The sequence below is a fragment of the Emydura macquarii genome, unplaced genomic scaffold, assembly GCF_026122565.2.
Source record: "Emydura macquarii macquarii isolate MOO-44397 ecotype Brisbane River unplaced genomic scaffold, CSIRO-AGI_Emac_v2 contig_2661, whole genome shotgun sequence".
In the NCBI taxonomy this organism is placed as follows: domain Eukaryota; kingdom Metazoa; phylum Chordata; order Testudines; family Chelidae; genus Emydura; species Emydura macquarii.
This window is the reverse complement of record NW_027132798.1, coordinates 10,095-32,932: the sequence shown is the minus strand read 5'-3', so window position 1 is coordinate 32,932 and position 22,838 is coordinate 10,095. Positions and strand designations below refer to the sequence as shown.

The 22,838-nt window shown below is 48.5% G+C and overlaps 1 protein-coding gene across 1 annotated transcript; it reads left to right on the top strand.

Moving 5' to 3' along the window:
* Positions 1-1,883: 1,883 nt before the first annotated feature.
* LOC137164031 (uncharacterized) lies at positions 1,884-22,274 on the top strand (the record flags this gene model as incomplete). Its single annotated transcript, XM_067564614.1, has 8 exons — positions 1,884-1,925; positions 2,346-2,543; positions 2,702-2,880; positions 2,984-3,158; positions 19,866-20,999; positions 21,520-21,666; positions 21,840-21,890; positions 22,141-22,274. Coding segments are annotated over exons 1-8 (2,060 nt in total), but the record flags the coding sequence as incomplete, so codon positions are not given.
* Between the last annotated feature and the right edge of the window lie 564 nt (positions 22,275-22,838).

Below are 22,838 nucleotides of genomic sequence, written 5' to 3'. Positions count from 1 at the left end.
ATACTTATATTCATGTGTAATATGTGAAATGGAAGTTATAGATGTATTTGAGATATCTGTGTTTCAAATTGTGTTGCCTGGGCCACACCCCAGATAGGAAGGCTGCAGAACAATGGCCTGCATAATGGTCCATTAAGGCATTCCCAGGTGCAAAGGGCCCAGAGGGAGAAGCCAGCATCACCACTGAGTCACCAGAACCTGCTTACGTGACTCTGGACTTTATTGCAGGCAGCATGCCTGAGGAAGCACCAGGACTCTCCCTTGTGACTCTGGACTCCATTTTAGCTCCTGTAAGTTTCACAGGCCACATGGCCAAAAATAGGGTTTATAAGATCAAGCCAGAGAAACCATTTGGCCTTTGTTCCTGTTCAGCGGCGGACTCACACCTACTTCTGGATCTATTCATCTTGCAACTGAACCGAAGGACTTAGACCCATCCAGGTACTGGATGTGAACCAGAGGGAACTATACAAGCCTGCAACTCCACATTTCTTCCAGAAACCTGATGTAAATGGACTTTTAATCATTTGTATATCTGTGATTTACTTTAACCCTTTAACATTTCTCTTATCGTTTCTTTCTTTCTTTTTACAATAAACCGTTAGTTTAGATACTAAAGGATTGTCTGGCAGCGTGGTATTTTAGGTAAGATCCAAACTTTCATTGAACTGGTACTATGGCTGACCCCTTGGGGTCAGAGGGAACCTCTTTAGCAAAGAGCAGAGAGTTTAAATAACTGGTCTCTTAGCTGGACCGAGTGCTGATTTGTGAGCCTGTAGCTGAAATGCAGTAAAGGGGGCTGTGGGCATTTGTGAACTGTCTCCTGTGGGGATTCAGAAGTGCAGTTTGTGGCTGGATGGGAAGCCTGGCCTCAGTGTCACCCACCTGCGTGAGGAGAATCTGCTCTCCTTTTACAGCCTGCCCTGACTTTGGCATTATCCGTTGGCTACCCTGGGCATGGATGTATCACACCCTGGCTCAGACCGAGCTCCATGGAGAGCTGTGTAGCCTGATTTTATGGTTATTAATTTATTGAATAGGGTAAGAGGTTTGCCAGTTGCTCTAATTAAAGGATTATGAGGTTCGTATCCTTAATCAGGCTTCAGGTGAGTTTTATAAGGACCCCGGGTACAACACAGGAAAATTCCAGTGATAACCAATATTTGTATAATTTTATAAATTTATTAAGATAACATCAAATAATAAACAAATGACTGATATAGAGACAATAAAATGAATAATCAAATGGATAATGGATTAATACAATCTTAAATGTAAAGACTTATTTGATATATATATCTATGATATGCTTTAAACTAGTATACTCACACCCTTCCTGGACTTGGAGTTGAGTGGAATAAGCACTGCTTCAAAGCTAAGAGCTATAAGCTAAGACTAACATTACAACATGACAACTTTAAGAATACAAAATAAAGAATGAATTTTAACACTAAATAAATCTTCAAGCAGGGATAGCTGACAGTCGACTGCCCCGATGAGCTGGATTTGATCTTTCTTATACCCCCAAGAATATGGATCCTCCTTCCAGGCCCATACTTGGCCTTTCCACCTCCAAACTTTTGGGGTACATATAATCTATTGGCTACTAGGTTCGTACCTATTATTGACGTATCCACATCCTTTTCCAGGTGGTCTTTTATCTCACCTTTGTTATTTCTAGCTTATTGTGGGTTCTGTGGTGTTCTTTTAAGTTTCTTGGGCGTAACCGGGGACAGCCCCTTCCCCTTTTAATGTCTCTTGACTTGTCTAGGGTAAAGGTTATGACCATATATGTCTTATCCTGTTATACATTGATACTTATCTAAGCCAAAGGTTAAATATATATATATATATATATATACTAACGGTAGCTGTCATCCAGGATGAGGCCTGTGATAGCTGTCATCCAGGATGTGGCCTATAAGGTACTTTTGCATTACAGCTGAATAAAATATATAATTGTATTATTTAATAGCACAATCGTATGAAAATATATATGAAAAATATCTCTAATAATAATGCAAGCAAGCAGGCTAGTTCTATAGGCTACAGCTGTCTAGTGACCTGGTGCGGGGCCCTCCTTCCTAGATCACTTACAGGACAGTCAAAGAGACATTAGAGCCTTCCCAGCCCTTTAAAAACACCGAGACTGGATGAATCAGAGAGACAGAAGAAGCAGGGGCAGGAGAGAGGCACAAGGGAAGCCAAGGTGACACTTTGGTTGCACGGCTACAGCTGCAGCAGAGTCGGACTCCAGCTGGAGGAGAAGCTGGACATCATCCAGGATGCTGGGCAGCTTCTGGATCAGAGCCCGGAAGATCAGCTGTACTTCCTGCCTTGCCCAGATATTCCTGACCCATGCGCTGTGTGTTGTGGAGTCGGGCAGGCTGGTGGTCATGGCCTTTGACTGCTATGTGCCCATCTGCGCCCTGCTGCGATACACCTCCATGCTCACCGGCTCCGTTATCACTAAGCTGGTGAGGTGGCTGCTGTTCTGCCACTCCCGCATCATGTACAACCCCTACTGCAAGCACATGGCCATGGTGACCTCTCCGGGCTGGTCCTGTCCCTCGCTGTCATCAGGTTTAACCTGAGCTGCATCTTCCTGTCCCACACCCTGATCCAGCTGCCGTCCCACGGGGCCCGGCACAAGGCCCTTGGCACCCGTGGGGCACACGTTGGCGTCATCGTCATCCTCTAGACCCCCAGGCTCTTCTTCCTCAGCCATCACTTTGGCCACAGGGTCTCCCCCCATGTCCACATCTTTCTGTCCAACCTCGACCTGCTGGTGCCGGCCATGCTCAACCCCCTGGTCTATGGTGCCAGACCCTGCAGATCCGACAGGATGCTGAGGACGTTCCGCCCAGGAGAGGATGCCCCGTAGGTGTGTGTGGTGACCATGGGAATTGGTGCAATGTGTGTACCACCCATGTGCATGCCGCCATGTCCCAGGGCTCTATGTGCTGCCGTATCTGTGCGGGAGAGGGAATGAGAACTGGCGGAGCGTCACCCAGCCTGAGCGGGTACGAAGGGGCCATGAGGAGCTGAATACAATCTACACAGGAGTGGGGGATCCTGGGTGGATGGTGGACAAGCCAAGGGCTGGGCTGCTGCACTTAGCGGCTGGGACGCCGGGCAGGCTGACATATGAACACAAGGTAGCGGAACCAGAGCCAGAAGGCTGGGGGAGAACAGGTTCTGCAGGGCGTGACTCTGAAGAGACGGAGGCTCAGACACCGAATAAGGGAGAGATGTGTCCAGAGAGAGCGAGGATGGATCCCAGAGAATCACGGCTTGGCACAGCCATTGCTTCTTCCAGCAGGGAGCTGCCTGGAGCTGGGCTTTTCCGTGTAACCTCAGGCCTGTCTCATGCTGTACCCAGGCAATGAATAAATGCTGCCTTGCTTTGAAACAGCTGCCTGGTGTCAGTGCAGATCCTCCCCAGGTGCACTGCTTCCCAGGATGGCCCCGCCACACTCTGGAGCCTGACCTCACTGGGACGCATTGTTAGGAGCCCCGGGGGAAAGCAGCACGGGTGCTGGATGCCCCATGCCCAGGCCTGGAGTCCCGGGGTCATATGGCCGGCCTGTGCGGGGGATGTGGACGTTAAAGGAAGGCTAAACCCTCCCTCCACTTCTAGATCCTCTGACCTCTGCCAGCTGAGACCCAGCTGATGTGCAGGCAGCCACGGGCCTTTTATCTTCTGGGTGGGCCTGGCCACTAGCGGGTGACGACAGTGCCCCAGCCACACCCTTGTCCTGGTGCACTCAGACCGTTGGTGAGAGTGCCAGGTGCCAGCCGGGCTGGGTTCAGCGCGTGGCTTTCAGCTCGTGGCTGGCCGCAGCTCCGGGGAGACAGTGAGGGGCATGCCCCCGGGCTGTGCGTACCCCAGACACCAGCCCCTGGCACGGCAATCCCAGCGCTCACACCAATGCAGAGACATGGTGTCACCAGTCCAGGGGGACAGATCCCACAGCTGTCCTGGGCTGGCTGAAGGGTCAGGAGAACTGGCTGCACACCCAGGAGGGAGGGAAGTTGTTGCAGGGTTGGTTGAAGGGAGAGAGATTGAGCCGGGTGGAGTGCTAAGGAACGTTTATTCGGTTACAGCTTCTAGTGCACTTGTTCCCTTTGCCTCACGGCCAACAAAGTGAGCCCCGAGTTCACCACTTTACAACTTTCTATCCAGACTACTATGTAAACGCGCACACTTCTACAGCGCCCCATAAACCCCGACTGGGTGATATCAATGATTATAAAATGAATAGTACTGGCTAGGGGAGGCGTATAATCATACCCGCCCCAGTTTGTTATTTACCATGGAACTTGCGTGGCATACGCCTTTTTGGTATAAATCTTAACAAACTAGCAACAAGGGAAGACCCGGAGGGAGAGGTGTGGGGAAGAAGAGAGAACACTCTTCTCACTGCATTCTTTGTCCAGGTGGTAGGGGAGGAATGAAAGGGGAACCATAGCCTACTCCTATTACGACCTCCTTACCATGGTACCTATCGGGTAGGTCTGCCCAGCTCCAGACACTGCTAGAAAGTTGCCCTGATTTGCTCCCTCCATCCCTAACTTCAAGGCCAGAAAAGTGCTGTGCTTTGCACATGGTTATTGATTGTGTAATAAATGGCCCTTTTAGCCCAAGTCAGGGGTCCCGTGGAGGACAATTTGTGTCCAAAGCAGGACTAACCTCAGGTATATCATCCCAACCAGGGCTTTGTCAAGCCTCAGCTTAAAAACCTGTAAGGATGGAGATTCCACCTAGGTAACCCATTCCAATGCTTCACCACCCTCCTAGTAAAAAACATTTTCCTAATGTCCAACCTAGACCTCCCAGTCATCTGCCACCACCGAGAACAGCCTAGCCCCATCCTTGTTTCAGGTAGTTAAAAGCCCTTCTCTTTTGCAGACTAAACAAGCCCAGTTCCCTCAGCCTCTCCTCATAAGTCCTGTGCTCCAGCCCCCAGGACATGTGTGGGGGGCCCAAAACAGTGCCTCACCAATGACATCCAGAGGCAATGCCCCTCCTAATGCAGCCCACAGGACAACCAGTGCTGACTCTAAAGGTCCTTTTCTGCAGAGTGCTGCCCAGCTCGTCGGTCCCCAGTCTATAGGTGCATGGGATTCAAGTGGAGGACTCTGCACTCCTTGGAACCTCATTAGATTTCTTTTGGCCCAATCCTCCAGTTTGTTTAGGTCCATCCTATCCCTACCCTCCAGGGTAGCTTAGGAGAGGGTGCCTACCCCATCCTCCAGGATGTTGAACAAAACCGGCCCCAGGACAGACCCCTGGGGAACTCCACTGGACCGGTGGGGGCCAATCACTACACGTTGAGCAGTGCCAGCCAGTTCTCTATCCATTTTATAGCCATGGGGAAAAGCTTTGCTAAAGTGGTATATCACATCCACCGCCTTCCCTACATCCACAGAGCCAGTCACCTCATCATAGAAAGCAATCCAAGATCACACCTGATCACAATTCGTGTCCAAATCCTGGGCCGAACTCCCAGCCCCCCAGGAATGTGGCCCAGAGCTGACATCCCTTGTCCCTGTGCCCACAGGAGTGTCTGGTGAGGCCCGAGGGGCAGTAGGGTGGGGAGACCAGAGGAAACTGAGACAGGGAAAATATCAGTGGACTCTAAAGAGAAATCGCCAAGCTGGGATATGGATCCGGCTGGGAATTGCCTCCTGGGCATGGGGGAGCTGTGACAGTAGTCATGGGCCAAGCAGACATGGAGAAGCCAATCTGGCGCAGGGAGATGGGCCCAGCTCTCCTGCCGCGGGAGATGCACCTGCCTGGCGGGGCTGGGCGGCACCGGGGGCGAATATAGGAAGAAGCAAATGAGGGTGAGGCCGAGCCCTGAGCTACAGCCCCACAGCTGGGGAAGGCTCTGAACCAGAGAGCAGCGCAGCCTGCGGCTCTGTCCCAGCCAGAGGGCAGGCAGGGAAAGCTCCAGGCTGAAGGCGGTGGCCTGATGGAAAGGCTGGGAGGGAAGAGGAGCCCTGGCCTGGGAGAAGGCCCCGGGTTGGACTGGGGATGGGCTGTCTTGGGGCTTTGAGGACTGGTCGATGTTAATACGGCAGCTGCAGGCAGCTCCCGGGCAGTTACTGAGTGCTTCTTTCCAGTCTCAATCGTCTAGTTTCAGCTTCCAGCCCCTGGGTCACGTCTGACCTTTGTCTCTGTAACCCTTCAGCCAGGCAGAGCCAGCAGCAGCAAGGGCCAGTTCTATATCTAGGGGTCCCTGTGAATGATACAACACCAAACCGGCTCCAACCCCCAGCCAGTCACCCGGAAATCACACACCATCCCCTGGGCGCCCCAGAGGCAACACTTCCCCTCTCGCCAGCACAGAGTCTGAGTGTAGAAAGTAACCCTTTCAATAACAGGAAGGCAGTAACACAGCCCTGGTTTGGGAAAAACAGTGCAATCAGAATTCACAAACGCCATGAGCAGAACCTCCCCACCCCAGAGTACGTGGGGTGTGTCCTTCGCCCCTCGCTTCTCGCTGTCCCCTGCCCTACCGACCGTAGCTGCACTGTCTAGCTCTCGGTTGGTCATAGGGCTCAACCTGGCCTCCTCTTCTCACTCCCACTCCCTGGGGCCTCAACCCCCCACCCCGCTGGCTCTTGCCACCTCCTGGATGCAGGTCACGACCTGGCTCATTCTGTTGACTATCAATCTCTCAAGATTTCCCCGGCCCTTTAGTAATTTCAGCTCCAGCGCTTTCAGCTCCCCGTTCATGGAAAACCCTCTGCTAACACAGGAGTACCGGCCCTGCTTTTAACAAAACAAAAGACTCCAAGAGAAACTATTAATTCCACCTTTCACCAGTGAGTGCCAGTAGTGAAACCCTGCCTGAGAACAGCTCTCCTGCGGGAGTGGTGCAGTCTCAGTAGGAAGACACCCCCCCCCCCCCACTGCTTTCACACTCTCCGTGGCATCCCAACGCCTCCTTCGTTGAGTTCTGTTCGGATGTGAGGGAATCTTTCATCAGAACAGGCTAAGCACAGTTCTGCTGCCATTTGTTCACACAATCGGAGGACAGCATTTCATTACCCCTGCAGTCAACACTACAGTGATTTGTAACCCAGTACCAACCAGGCTGACCATTTCCCATCAGGCTCAGCACCTAGGTGTGGTTATGCAGATACAGAGCCCATGCAAATAAAATGCCCCCCGTTTCTGCTGACTTAGCAGGGAAGGGCCACTCAGCCCTTGCTTACATCTGAACACAAAGAAGAAGAAGAATACTGTAGCCAATCAACAGTAAAAAGTGACTCAGTTTACCCAAGTTGAAATTTGACCAGGACATTGGGGTTAACAACATCACTTCTGCTGCCATGTAAGATTTTGGTGAAATGGTCAGGGCCTCGGTTTTACATTGCATCTGAAAGATATTTTGAGCAACCAAATACACCACTACGGCGATCCTCTGGGTTGTGGATTGATAGAGAGGGAAGGGTCATCAGCAAAATAAATCTGACATGTCAAATGGACATGATTTCTTTTCTTGGCTATAACAAATTTTGTGGATAAAGATAACTGGGGAGATGCCATAAAGTTAGACCATTGCAAGTTCTTTGACCTAGTACAACATGAGATTCAGATTAATAAACTAGCCCTAGACAGAATTACTGATCTCTGAGCCCTTAGCGACAGCTCTGTGTGTTTGCAGAACGTGTCCATATCTCTCCTGCATCATTTCTCCTTCTCCAGATCTGCCTGTGTTACCCAAATAACAAATATTACAGGATCTTATTAGGGGATAAGGCAACAAGCCGCATTTATTGTGAACACAGAAACTTCTGTAGATAGTATCCAAGAAAAGAAAAGTATCAACACTGTAATAACATTAATATTGTGCTCTCCTTAGTGAAATAGCATTAATAATAATGTAAACACTAGGAAAACAGTATTAACATTATATCAATACTACAAATTACAGAGACACATGTTTCAATTGATGCTTTCATTCACATTCACACACACTGACAGGCACACACAGATAGAGACAGATATACATACATAGGGATCTTCCAGATGTCATAGTTACCAGCTTCTTGGTGCTCATGATAGTCACTGGCCAGGTGACTAGAGCATGAGGATGAGGAGCAAGGTTCTGCCGATGCGCATCGGTACTCCTGGCTGATGTGATGTTGTAGACCCGAACCTCCAGCCTTCATCTTCTTGTCCCATTTTATAGGGAAAGGACCCCATGTAAGTCTATGGGTTTTGCATTGTCATGCTGCAACTGCATTCTTGGTGTGATCCTCAATCACCCACATTGTTGCAAGCCTGATCAGATTTTGTCCTTTGAAATGGGCTGGCTCCAAAGTCATCAGGGTGGGCTCCTCTTCGGCCATTTGATCATCTTTGCTTCTTTCTTCTTCCCTCAAGCGTTTTAGGTGAGGCTGGTGTTTTCTTCATGTCTGTTTCGATATCCCTTACTCAGACCAATTGTTCAATCACTCTTTTTGTCTACACCCAACTCAATTGCTCGGCCATTCACACTTCAATCACTCAGGGCCAACTCCTAGCTGAAGAACTTACATATTATTTTTAGAGCAAACCTTATTTCATTTTTGACAGTGTCTTTCACAATTAGATAGACACATTACATTGCAGTGTGGCTTTTGTACTTAGAATAGGATTTTTACAAATATATTGGAAGCAGGTAAAATTAACAGATAAACTGGCCAGTGGACATAGCACAGACATTTACAAACAATCTTAAAATTATACCAAGTGCAGACAGACTTGAATTAACATTGAAAAGGGTAGAACAGCAAGAGTCAGTTTGAGGTTTTAGCTTTTGAGTCAGACTGATGTGCCTTTTGGTAGGAAGAGGTGGGGGGGGTGTTTGTGGCTCTGTTCTTACATATATTTCAAAAACAAGATTTTGGCCAACATTATCCCTCCTTTGACCCTTCAACTTGAATAAGTGGAAAGGGTCACATACAATTGTTTCAAAGCTATATACTGTGAGGAAATATGGGCTTGTGGCTCTAACTTAGTATACATTATTTTTATCCAGCAACACAAGACACACATACTATTTAAACAAATACAACTTAACACTAGAACAATTAACAATGGGTGCAGTATAATAGAAATTATCCCTGTAGAGGTGGGGGACCATCCAGTAAAAACATCATACCAGTGATATGCAGTAAGTTCTTTTTCTGCTTTAGCAATTCTAATCATTTTCCCATTAGAATGTGAAATTTGGATAGTCCTGTTTCCAGCATCTTGCTTTGTTACCTGCAGAAACTGGGTTACTTTTGCTCCCTGTAACAAGTGATCAGTTATTTTAGACCAATTTAACCCAAGGTTCACTGAAAATTCCGTTAGGCTGGCAGTGAGAGTTGTACTGTACCCTTGGATTTTTGGTAGGTTGTATGTATGGTTTGTGCATTGCATTTACATCCATCCACAGGGGGTTTGCTAGTACTCCCATCCTCCCCAGAATGCTTCTTTCCACGATGATACACAAACACATTGTCCATTGTATAGAACTTTGGTGGTATTTTCTAATTCATCCCAAATACAGGTTCCCACTGTGGTAATTCTGCTGCATGGTTCTATGGAGGGAGGTATGGCTAGGCAGACCCATTGTTGGGGGTTCCAGGCACTACACCCCCTTGTATCCAATAGTTTTCTCTCTCTCCTGGCCCACTGACTCATAACCCGGAGTAACCAAAAGGATCCTGTGGCCAATTTTGATAAGGGGCTTACCTTCCATAATTCTACCTCCATAGATTGCTGGTGGACAATTTTTGCAAATACCTATTTTGATATTCTGAGGCACAAGAACCAGGACTCTGTGCCCTTCCTGTCTGGCAGTGCATCTGGTTCTGCAAATTAGGATGTACAAGCACTTTTGTAAAACAGTCAAATTCATTTCTAGTAGTACAGGTTTCACAGCAGAATAAAAAGTATACATCACTTTTAACTGGTTATATCTAAGTTCAGGCACTTGAGATTCAAAATTACATCCCCCTAATCGCTACAATTACATTCCCTAATCACTACAATACTGGCAAAAAAAAAAAAAAAAAAACCTATTCTCAGGACCCCTTTTCCTTCCATATTCATTGATCTTGATTGCCCTTTATTTCTCCTCTTTGCTACCTGATAGAGGATGTTTTTGTAAATACAGTTACAGTGCTGCTTGATTCTTTTCTGCTTCATGCAGTACCTCCCAATGCCATACACAACAATGTTAGTAACAAGACAAACAACACAAAACATAAAACACAAAACACAATCTTTGTTGCAACAGTAGATCCATGGTTTTGTTCTTTTAGCTGTTTCACTGGCACCCGCTTTTCCTGCAGTTCTGGAAGATAAAAGGAACACTTTTCTACCCCCTTTGGGAGGGGGTGGCAGATTATTGCTTAAAATACCTTTCTACAAATTTCCTTTCTGATTGCAAGCAAAACAGAGGAATTACCCTCATATTTTCCTGTGTTTTTGTTCTATAGACAGGTCAGGTTGGTAATGGCTTCTACCTCTTAAGGTTTTAGGGTGAATTTCTTTCACAAGGTGGTGTACCTCAGTTTTCCTTTTGCTTGGGCTGGACGGATTATATACCACCAGGTATTGGGCCAATTTATTTTCTAAACTGGAAACTGTGTGGACATCTGCTAATGCTTGTTTTGTCCACAGATTGGGACCAAATTTTTGCAAAGCAGAGGAGAAGGGAGTCTCCTCTTGTATAAATGGCAGAGAGATCAGGATTTTCAATTCCTCCCCTGTGCCAGGGCTTTTGGTTTGCTTTTTCTTAAACATATTTGGAGTTTATAACAGGTCCTAAGCCCTGTTTTAAACCTTTCAACAGGCAGGCAGGCTTCTGCACCGCTGAAAGTGAGAAGAAGGAGGGGGGGGGTGTCCGACCAGGCAGGCGCTTCTGCTTGCTCCACACAGAAATTCAGCAGGCAAGGGCTGCAGTTTGCCCTGCTGAAATTCTGAAAGTGACACACAAAACCTAACACACACAGGAGTTTAGCAAGCAAGCACTTCAACCTGCTTTGCTGAACCTGAACACACACAAATTCAGCAGGGCAGGCACTCCCGCCTGCTTTGCTGAAATTGACAAACAGGGATTTCAGCAGAGGTCAATAGACATACACACAGGCTTCTTGCCCCGTTGAAATAGACAAGTACCAAGCCCTATCCCAGGCTCTTCAACAGGAACGCACACAGGCTTCTGCCCTGTTGGCAAGACAGCTACAAAGCCCTGTCCGAGGCTCTTCAGCAGTCCGAACGCACACAGGCTTCTGCCCTGTTGGCAAGACAGCTACAAAGCCCTGTCCGAGGCTCTTCAACAGGAACGCACACAGGCTTCTGCCCTGTTGGCAAGACAGCTACAAAGCCCTGTCCGAGGCTCTTCAACAGGAACGCACACAGGCTTCTGCCCTGTTGGCTAGACAGCTACAAAGCCCTGTCCGAGGCTCTTCAACAGGAACGCACACAGGCTTCTGCCCTGTTGGCAAGACAGCTACAAAGCCCTGTCCGAGCCTCTTCAACAGGAACGCACACAGGCTTCTGCCCTGTTGGTGAGACAGCTACAAAGCCCTGTCTGAGGCTCTTCAACAGGAAAGCACTCCAGCTTCTCCACTGTTGGTGATGACAGAGTTTCCTCTGGGTGTGCACCCCCAATATTCACAACAACTGTGGCATGCTTACCATTTCCCCCATTGCATTCTCCACCAATTAATGTTACCCAAATAACAAATATTACAGGATCTTATTAGGGGATAAGGCAACAAGCCGCATTTATTGTGAACACAGAAACTTCTGTAGATAGTATCCAAGAAAAGAAAAGTATCAACACTGTAATAACATTAATATTGTGCTCTCCTTAGTGAAATAGCATTAATAATAATGTAAACACTAGGAAAACAGTATTAACATTATATCAATACTACAAATTACAGAGACACATGTTTCAATTGATGCTTTCATTCACATTCACACACACTGACAGGCACACACAGATAGAGACAGATATACATACATAGGGATCTTCCAGATGTCATAGTTACCAGCTTCTTGGTGCTCATGATAGTCACTGGCCAGGTGACTAGAGCATGAGGATGAGGAGCAAGGTTCTGCCGATGCGCATCGGTACTCCTGGCTGATGTGATGTTGTAGACCCGAACCTCCAGCCTTCATCTTCTTGTCCCATTTTATAGGGAAAGGACCCCATGTAAGTCTATGGGTTTTGCATTGTCATGCTGCAACTGCATTCTTGGTGTGATCCTCAATCACCCACATTGTTGCAAGCCTGATCAGATTTTGTCCTTTGAAATGGGCTGGCTCCAAAGTCATCAGGGTGGGCTCCTCTTCGGCCATTTGATCATCTTTGCTTCTTTCTTCTTCCCTCAAGCGTTTTAGGTGAGGCTGGTGTTTTCTTCATGTCTGTTTCGATATCCCTTACTCAGACCAATTGTTCAATCACTCTTTTTGTCTACACCCAACTCAATTGCTCGGCCATTCACACTTCAATCACTCAGGGCCAACTCCTAGCTGAAGAACTTACATATTATTTTTAGAGCAAACCTTATTTCATTTTTGACAGTGTCTTTCACAATTAGATAGACACATTACATTGCAGTGTGGCTTTTGTACTTAGAATAGGATTTTTACAAATATATTGGAAGCAGGTAAAATTAACAGATAAACTGGCCAGTGGACATAGCACAGACATTTACAAACAATCTTAAAATTATACCAAGTGCAGACAGACTTGAATTAACATTGAAAAGGGTAGAACAGCAAGAGTCAGTTTGAGGTTTTAGCTTTTGAGTCAGACTGATGTACCTTTTGGTAGGAAGAGGTGGGGGGGGTGTTTGTGGCTCTGTTCTTACATATATTTCAAAAACAAGATTTTGGCCAACACCTGTCTGCTAGCTAGCCATCCATTCCAGGCATTGAGAGGGCGTCAGAACCTCTGGAGATCTAGCCATTATCCCTACTTCTCTGACTAATTGACGATCATGTTTAACTGTACACAAGTACACTGAGCAGCCAATTCCTCTCTGACTCCGCAGAGAGCCTGGGAGTTCTCCTCTCCCTGTGGGAAGGACCCTTAATCGCTGTTTACTCCTACAGATGGATAAAGAACACAGATGCGCAGAGGTGGAGAGACATTGGCTGGTGTCTCCTGTCTGCAGGCTAGGAACCCCACTGGGATTGCCCAGAGCTATATTATAAACCCATTTCCATCCTGCCTGGGCCACTTGCCCTGTGTTGGCTCTCGGCGTGGGATGATGTTGCAGATGCTGCTGTGAGAGAGGTGTGGGACACGGCTACCTGCCAGGGGGATTCCCAGGGAAGACACTTCCAGCTCATAACTCACAGGTACCTATCGCATGCTCAGAGCGCACTGCTTGACAGACCTCGGGCAAAGTGGGCAGGATGGGGTAGAGAACAAGTCTGTGGTCCTTTGCGCTCTGCACAGCCAGTAAACATCCCTGGCCCTTTCCACAGGTGATGAGTATACTCCAGTATCACTGGCCACAATGCCCCGCTTCGCTATTGTCTAGTTTGCTGTGCCCCCCGGCTGATGCCCCTGGGAGCAGCAACTGAGTAAAGAGCTCAGGAGTCAGCTGTGAGCTAATGCACAGTCACCTCCTCTCCTGGCATTTCGAGGGTCTGGCTGTAACGGGGCTGAATGGTGGGGATCTTACCTCCCTCTTTTCTGTCTGACACTTTCAAATAATCACTCAGCTGGAAGCAGAGGCCCGGCATGGGAGAGTTCAGGCCAAACGGTTCAAGTCTGGCAATCATGTAAGCCACTGACAATGCAGTCTGGTCAGTGTCAGTGTCAGACAGCCTTCACTAACGGGTGCCGCCAGCGCTGTCTGCAATGGACACAGCATGTTGGAATCCCATTCAGCTGAGCTCTTTGCCCCAACAATCGCTGTGGCCAGAAGTTCCACAGGCCAAATATGTGTTATGGAGAAAATTTTCCTTTTTTAATTATAGATTTTCAGCATTAGCTACCACCTCTGAGGGAGCTGGATTACCTACGCTGATGGGAGAACACCTCCCGTCTGTGTAGGTAGTGTCTACACTGAAGCGCTACAGTGGAGATGCTGTAGCATTTTAAGTGTAGGCAGAATCATAGAATATTAGAGTTGGAAGGGACCTCAGGAGGTCCTAGTCCAACCCCCTGCTCAAAGCAGGACTAACATATCATCCCAACCAGGGCTTTGAGCTCCTCTTGCCAAACGTGCTTCAACCCTCCTAGTAAAAAACTTTTTCCTAATGTCCAATCCCTCCCTGCAACTTGAGACCGTTGCTCCTTGTGTCATCTGCCACCACCGAGAGCCTAGCCCCATCCTCCACCCCCTTTCAGGTAGTTAAAGGCCGCTATCAAATCCCCCCTCACTGGTCTTTGCAGACTAAACAAGCCCAGTTCCCTCAGCCTTCATAAGTCCTGTGCTCCAGCCCCCTAATCATTTTTGTTGCCCTCCGCTGGACTCTCTCCAACTTGTCCACATCCTTTTTGTATTGGGGGGCCCAAAACTGGACACAATATTCTATGCGGCCTCACCAATGCCGAATAGAGGGGAATAATCACTTCCCGTTGCTAGCAATGCCCCTCCTAATGCAGCCCAATATGCCATTGGCCTTCTTGACAACCAGGGCACACTGACTCATATCCAGCTTTTTATCCACCGTTACCCCCAGGTCCTTTTCTGCAGAGCTGCTGCCCATGTGGTCCCCAGTCTATAGCTGTGCATGGGATTCTTCCTTCCTAAACTCTGCACTTTTCTTTGTTGAACCTCATTAGATTTCTTTTGGCCCAATCCTCCAGTTTGTTTAGGTCACTACCCTACCTTGCAGGGTATCTACCACTCCCCCCAGCTTAGTGTCGTCCGCAAACTTGCTGAGGGTGCAATCTACCCCATCCTCCAGATCATTAATAAAGATGAGGACCGACCCCTGGGGAACTCCGCTTGTGACCGGTTGCCAGCTAGACATGGAGCCATTGATCACTACTCGTTGAGCCCTATGGCCAGTTCACTATCCATTTTATAGTCCATTCATCCAACCCATACTTCTTTAACTTGCTGATAAGAATACTGTGAGAAACCTCCCTTCCCCACATCCACAGAGCCAGTCACCTCATCATAGAAAGCAATCAGGTTGGTCAGGCATGTTTCCCTACACTGTTCCTGATCACCTTCCTCTCTTCCAAGTGCCTTAAAATGGATTCCTTAAGGACCTGCTCCATGATCTTTCCAGGAGAGGTGAGGCTGTCTGTAGCACTTTTTGCTTTTTCCAGTCCTCAGGGACCTGTTGCCACGAGCTTTCAAAGATAATAGCCAATGGCTCTGAAATCACCTCAGCCAACTCCCTCAGCACATCTTCCAGAGAAGTATCCAGGCTTGACGTGAAGACATGAAGTGTTGGAGAATTCACCATGTCCCTTCACAGTTTTTTCCAACTATTAATCATTCTCAGTGTTAAACATTTGGTTCTTATTTCCAACTGGAATTTTTCTGTCTTCAGCTTCCAGCTACCCTGCCTTTCTCCGCTTGATTAAAGGGCCTGTTATTCCCCAAAGCATTCTCCCCATGAAAGTACTTTTACAATCAAGTCTCCTCTTGATCGTCCTTTTGATACGATAAATAGATTAAGCTCTTTAAGTCTCTCACTGTAAGACATTTTCTCCAGCCCTTGCCTCATTTTTCTGGCTCTTTTCTGCAACCTCTGCAATTTTTCAAGATCCTTTTTGATATATGGACACTAGAACTGGACGCAATATTCCAGCATCCGTTTCACCAACGCCACAGACAGAGATAAAATCCTTCCCCTCCTCCCACTCACCACTCCCATTTTTACATCCAAGGATCACATTAGCCCTTTTTGCCACAGCATCACACTCGGAGCTCATGATGGGTTGGTTGTCACTATGACACCTGAATCCTTTGCAGGGTTACAGGTTTCTATTATACAGTCCCCTACTCTGTAAGTGAGGTCTGCATTCCCTCTTCCGAGATGATAGTTTTGCATTTGTCTGTATTAAAACAATTTGTTTCAATGGACCCAGCTTACCACACAGTCCAGATCCATCTGTCTGCCTGCTCTGTTCTCAGCAGTATAACCTCTCCACCAAGCTTTGTGTCCTTCACACATTTTGTCTGCAATGATTTAATATTTAGTTCCAGGTCTGAGATCTGTCCGTTAGCCAGTTTTAGTCCATTTAACATGTGCTCTATTGCAGTTGTATAGTGTTAATATTTATCTGCATGGTTTGCCCTACGAAATCAAATGCCTCAGAGAAATGGAAGGCTCTTGCATCTGTGTGGTTTCCTTGATCAACCAAACTTGTACTCTCATTAAAGGATGAAATTGGGTTTATTTGAGAAGACCAGTTTTGCATAATCCCTGTTGACTGGCATTAATTCTATTCCTACCCTTTAATTCTATTTTGATTTAATCCCATATCAGCTTTTCCATTGTTTTGCCTAGGATTGATGTCAGGTTAACCAAACTATAGTTACCTGGGTCATCCCGGTCACCCTTTTGGAATAGTGGCAATCTATTATCACTCTTCTAGATGTCTGGAATTTCCCCAGTATTTCAAATATTTAATTAAATGTATTTAAGTGGGCCGGAGGATTTTCTCAGCCTCCTCTTTTACTCACTGGTGCAAGTTTTCCAGGCCTGTTCATTGACAAATCTTTTTTTTGTAGTAAATGCTATTTAACATCCTTTTTGATTGTTAATGGACTGGGAAGTATTTCATAACCTCATGTGATATTAGTATATCACACTGTTTTTTCCATATGCAGTACAAAAATATTTATTGACCATGTCTATCTTTTCTGCAACATTAACAAGTTTTCTTCCTTCCTCTTGTATTTGGCCCCATACTTACTGAGTAACCTCCTTTTTGTTATCCTTAGCCCTGACATGCATGGTATTTTCCCTAATGTCTTTAATGTCCCTTGTCCATTTTCATATCTTTCCAGTTGTATTGCTTGCTATCTATTTTCCCTTATTCCAATATGATATATATAGCTTTTTTCCCCGCTAACTGCTACCTTCATTTTGCCACTGAACTGGCTTTTTAGCTCAATTTATCTATTTCTTGAGTGTGGAATTGTGGCTTTTTGGCTATCTAATAAACTTTCTTCTTCAAGAACTCCCAATTTTCATTCACTTTTTTCTGTCTACATTTTTCCTCCCCATCAATTTTGCCCAATCAGCATTTTGGAATAAGCCTTTTGGAAGCACTAAATATCTAGAGATATTTTTGGCTGGGAACTGTTCTCTGTTTGTGCATTTGAAAGTAATCCGTTCGATTCTTTGTTTTGTTCTCCTCTATCAACATGCCCCGTTCTTTGTCTCTTTTCTAAACTAAACAGTCCCTGACTTTTTGGTCTCTCCGCATATGACAGTCTCCCCCATTCTCATAGCCTGTCTCTGAAATCCCCTTTATATCTGATATATCCTTTATAGAAAGTGGGTGACCAAACCGGAGTGCATACCCACTGCCGGCTATTCTCCATTCTATTCTTTAGGCATCCAAACATTGTCTTTGTTTTGGCCACTACTGCGCATCAGCAGGTCTTTCCGTTGACTTGCTACCAACAACACCCAGGGCTTTCATGGAGCTGTGTTCTAGTTGGGATGTTTCTCCAGGCACATCTCTTCGCAATCAATGGTTTTTTTTCACTTTAAGATTTTGAGCAGCTTCGGGGGTAAATGAGGAACTGCCAATGGCATGGACTCTCTAGCCTGTGTTTCATTGCGTTGAGGAATAAGATTATAGAGCCAGTTGTTTATAATTATTTCTCTGAGTAGTTAAAATGTCTGTAGCTGGGAGGGATGGTTCCCCTCTGAGAGGGACCCAGATGGAGAACCAAACCTACCCTGGCTGCTAGAGCCCAGAAGAAGATCACCTGACCGGAAGCAGGGAGGCGGGGCCTGGCCTTTAAAACCCCGGCCTGCAAGCTCAGTCAGGTGGGGATGGCTGAGGGAGAAGGATGCCTCTCCCTGGAGGCTCCCCGCTAGAACCAGGCCCGAGGCCCGCGCTGAAGGGGAAAGGCCCGTCTTAACCCCAGACTGGGGACTGATGGAGTCCCCCATTGCCTGGGAGTCGGAGGGGAGCCCACCTGAGTGGCCCGCTGCCCGGGAACCGGAGGAGGGCCCGCCCAGGCTACCCACTGCCAGGGAACCAGAGGAGGATAGACCCGAGCAGTACCGAGCCTGGGACCCGGAGAACCTACTGGCCCTACCGGTGGCCTGGGAGCCGGGGGACCTGGAGGAGCTCCCCTCCTAGGAGGAGTCCAAGGAGTTGCCAGAGCTGCCACCGGTGGACGAGGAGGGCCTGATGGGACTACCAAATCCCAGCGACCCGGAGGAATCAGGTACCTCTTGGTACGGGGAGGAAGGAGCCCAGGGGCAGCCCTGAATGGAGGCTGAGCACGGGGCAACCTGGTTGGCGTGTTGCGGCTGGAGCCCCGCCAACGCAGTGGCAGGCACCCCTGCCCCTGCTAGGGCCCTGGGCAGGAACACAGTGGAGATGGGTGGGCCTGCGTCGCCCTCCCCCCTTCCCGAGCCACCCCAGGAGAACTTTACTCTCCTTACCATCCCAGACGCTAGACTGCTTGTTTTACCAGCCCTGCCTAGGGCTGGGGCGAAGGACTAGGCGACCTCCCAGCAGGGGAGAGTCAGGAGGAGCAGCCCCCCTCTAGAAAGGACTCAGAGGGGAACCCCAGGTGCTGCCCCCAGAAGGGCACGTTTACAATGTCCTTTTCCAGTGTGTGACGAGAGAGCGATCAGCTTGTAGCCACGGATTTCATTGTGTTCTTCATTTCTCGTGTGATGTTATGGTTAACACACATGTCATGTCATAGATACTCATTGAATACTAAATAGAGTTCAGTGGTCATTGGGTAATAGAGGTAAAAGGCTGATTAGTAGGTAGAAGGGATCATTATGTATTGGGTATCTAAGTAAGGCAGGTTGAAAAGCAAGACCTCGAGGCTGAGGCTAATAGCCTCAGCTATTTTAAGATGTAGCCATAAGAAATCCTGACATAAGTAAGTGACCCAAGAATAACTCGATGCCATAAGATTATGGGCAAAGGTGCATCAAGAGGTGAAACTTCAAAAAAAAATGAACTGGATAAATAATTTTAAGTCCCCAAAATGCTCTAGAATCATATTTCTCTCTAACCTGTGCCTTAACCACAGGGTACAGGTTGTGCGTTTATGCTAATGAGAATAAAAGGAAGTATACAAAACCACTAGGGAAGAGGGTACCTGAATTTTTGGGGACACCAGACCAATAAGGAGAAAGAGGGTTGACATTTTCACGTACATGTGCAGAATGTAGGTATGGTCAAAGATCATAGTATAAAAATATGGTGCCCAGACTAGGAAAATTGAGCTTCCTAAGGAAAAATTCCAATAGGAATCATCCCTCTACTGATGATGAATCCATGAAAGAGCGGTCAGACCCTAACACTAGCTAGGAGGAGTCTGTCTTTACCTGTAGCTGGTGCGTGGATACATCTAGGAGTTGCATATTCTGTGACATTCCTGACTTTGTTGGTTACTTTCATAACTTTGATATAAGATATTATACCTTGTTCCTGTGATCGTCTGTGTTCCTTGCCTTTGCCTTCATGTGTTCCTGTGCGCTCTGGATCTAAAACAAGCAGAGGTCACTTTGTGAACTTGAGACTGCAGCCACCAGAGCTGAACTCACAGATATTGTAATACAACATCACTAAATTTAACTTTAATAAATATAAAAAGCTACATGCTTCCCCCTGAGAACAGCCGCCCATTGTGCGTGTAGTGCCTCATTTTAACTCTGTCTTTCCATCCAGGCATTTGCACTGCGACCACTTAGATCCTCGGAACATAAAGGAGATCAGGGGAACCTACGGTACATAGAGGAGACACTGTTCTGCCTCAGAGTCATACACCTTCTCCCCTACGCCATGTCAGATTCCAACACAACCATCTTCACCAACCCCTCCTCCTTCATCCTGCTGGGCATTCCTGGGCTGGAGGCGGCACATGTCTGGATCTCCATCCCCTTCTGCGCCATGTACGCCATAGCTGTCTTGGGGAACTTCACCATCTTGCTGATCGTGAGGATGGAGCAGAGCCTCCATGCGCCCATGTACTATTTCCTCTGCATGCTGGCTGTTATCGACTTGGTCCTGTCTACAACCATCCTACCCAAAATGCTGAGCATCTTCTGGTTCAATTCCAGGGAGATCAAGTTCAGTGCTTGTTTCACCCAGCTGTACTTCATTGACTGGTTTGCAGTGATGGAGTCTGGGATCTTAGTGGCCCTGGGTTTTGATCGCTATGTGGCCATCTGCGATCCCCTGAGACATTCCACCATCCTGACAAACGCTGTTGTGGCCAAGATCGGCGTAGCCTTGCTATTGCGTGGCTTCCTGCTCATGCTGCCCCGTACCTTCGTGGAACCGAGGTGGCCTTACTGCAGAACCGTCATCGCCCACACATATTGTGATCAAATAGCCGTGGTGAAGCTGGCCTGCGCTGACATCAGTTTCAGCAGCTACTATGGTCTCTTGGTGATATTCTTAGTGACTGGTCCGGATGTGTCTTTAATCACCTTCTCCTATATTCAGATCCTCAGGGCCATCTTCAGTCTCCCCACAAAGGACGCCCGACTCAAGACTTTTGGTACCTGCGGCTCCCATCTCTGTGTCATCTTAGCCTTTTACATCCCATCTCTCTTCTCCAACTTCACGCAAGAGTTTGGCCACAATGTGCCTCTGCATTTCCACGTCATCGCTGCCAACATGTTCCTCCTGCTGCCCCCCATGCTAAATCCCATCATCTACGGGGTGAGGACCAAACAGATCCGGGACAGGCTGCTCCACCTCCTTACTCAGAAAGGGGGTACTCATAAAGGACCTAAAGTTTTCTCCTGCTGCCCTGGCTCTCAGACTGAGCACCATGGCGAGCAGGCTAGTGACCTGGTGCGGGGCCCTCCTTCCTAGATCACTTACAGGACGGTCAAAGAGACAGTAGAGCCTTCCCTGTCCTTTAAGTTTATCGTGACTGGATGAGTCAGAGAGACAGAAGAAGCTGGGCCAGGAGAGAGACACAAATGCAGCCGAGGGGAGTCTTTGTTTGTAGGGCTATGGCTGGAGCAGAGAGACGGACTTCAGCTGGAGGAGAAGGTGGACAGGCTATGGGTCCCAGCTGTAGCTCTTTTTCCATGGCTCCCAGCAGAGTGTGTCGTGCAGGGTGGTTTAGGGTCCATGCTGAGAACGGGCAGGCCTTTCACGTACCCCATTTGCCTCTGTGTTAACTGTTTCTTTGTCCTAGCAGGGTGAAGGGGATTGTCCGTGGTCGAGCATGCCTGTTGCCTCTCCCCATGTTGGCTCCCTCTAGTGCCAGCGTTTTCTGCCCTTCCCCCTTCATCCTGGTGGGCCTGCCGCTGCTGGAGCATGAGCACTGCTGGATCTCCATCCTGTTCTGCTCCATCTACATCAGCGTGCTCCTGGGAACGTCGCCCGGCTCTTCCTCATCAAGGCAGAGCCTGGCCTGCGTGAGCCCACATCTCTCTTTCTCTCCATGCTGACCCTGACCGACATCACCCTGTCCAGCTCGGCCCTGCCCAGGACTCTGGGCAGCTTCTGGGTCAGAGCCCGGGAGATCAGCTGTGCTTCCTGCCTTGCCCAGATGTTTCTGACCCATGTGCTGTGTGTGGTGGAGTCAGGCAGGCTGGTGGTCATGGGCTTTGACTGCTATGTGCCCATCTGCTCCCTGGTGCGATACAGCTCCATGCTCACCGGCTCCGTCATTGTCTGCAGCTCTTCAACTCCCGCATCATCTGCCACCCCTACTGCAAGCACATGGCCATGGTGATGCTGGCCTGCGGGACAGCAGGCCCAACAACCTCTAAGGGCTGGTCCTGTCCCTCGCTGTCATTGGCTTTGCCCTAGGCTGCATCTTGCTGTCCCACACCCTGATCCTGTGGGCTGTCTTCCAGCTGCCTTCCCATGGGGCCGGGGACAAGGCCCTTGGCACCAGAGGGGCCCATGTGGTTATCATCATCATCATCCTCTAGACCCCCACGCTCTTCTCCTTCCTCACCCACCACCTTGGCCACAGCGTCTCCCCTCCTCCATGTTCCTGTCCAACCTCGATCTGCTGGTACCGGCCATGCTCAACCTTCTGGTCTATGGGGCCAAGACCCAGCAGATTCGACAGGCTGATGAGGACGCTCCGCCTGGGGCAGAATCCCCGTATGTGTGTGTGGTGACTGTGGGAACTGGGCAATGTGTGTACCACCCATGTGCATGCCGCCATGTCCCAGGGCACTATGTGCTGCCAGTCGCTGAGCGAGGGAGGGAATGAGCAGTGGTGGAGCATTACGCAGCCTGAGCGGGTATGAAGGGGCCATCAGAAGCTGAACACAATCTACACAAAAGTGGGGAATCCTGCGTGGATGGCGGACGGGCTAAGGGCTGGGTTGCTGACCCATAGTGGCTTGGACGCTGGGAAGGCTGACATATGAACACAAGGTGGCGGAACCAGAGCCAGAAGGCTGGGGGAGAACAGGTTTTGCAGGGTGAGACTCTGAAGAGACGGAGGGTCAGTCACCGAATCAGGGAGAGACGTGGCTGGAGAATACAAGGTGGCGGAACTGAATCAGGGGGAACCAGCAGGAACCAGGGAGAATCAGGGGGAACTAAATCAGGGAGAGACGTGCCCAGTTGCCCAACTGACTCCTGCAGGATGGAGGGCCCCACCCCAGGTTGCGTCCCAGCCTCCTGAGCTTGGGACGTCGAGTTAGGTTCCTGGTCCCA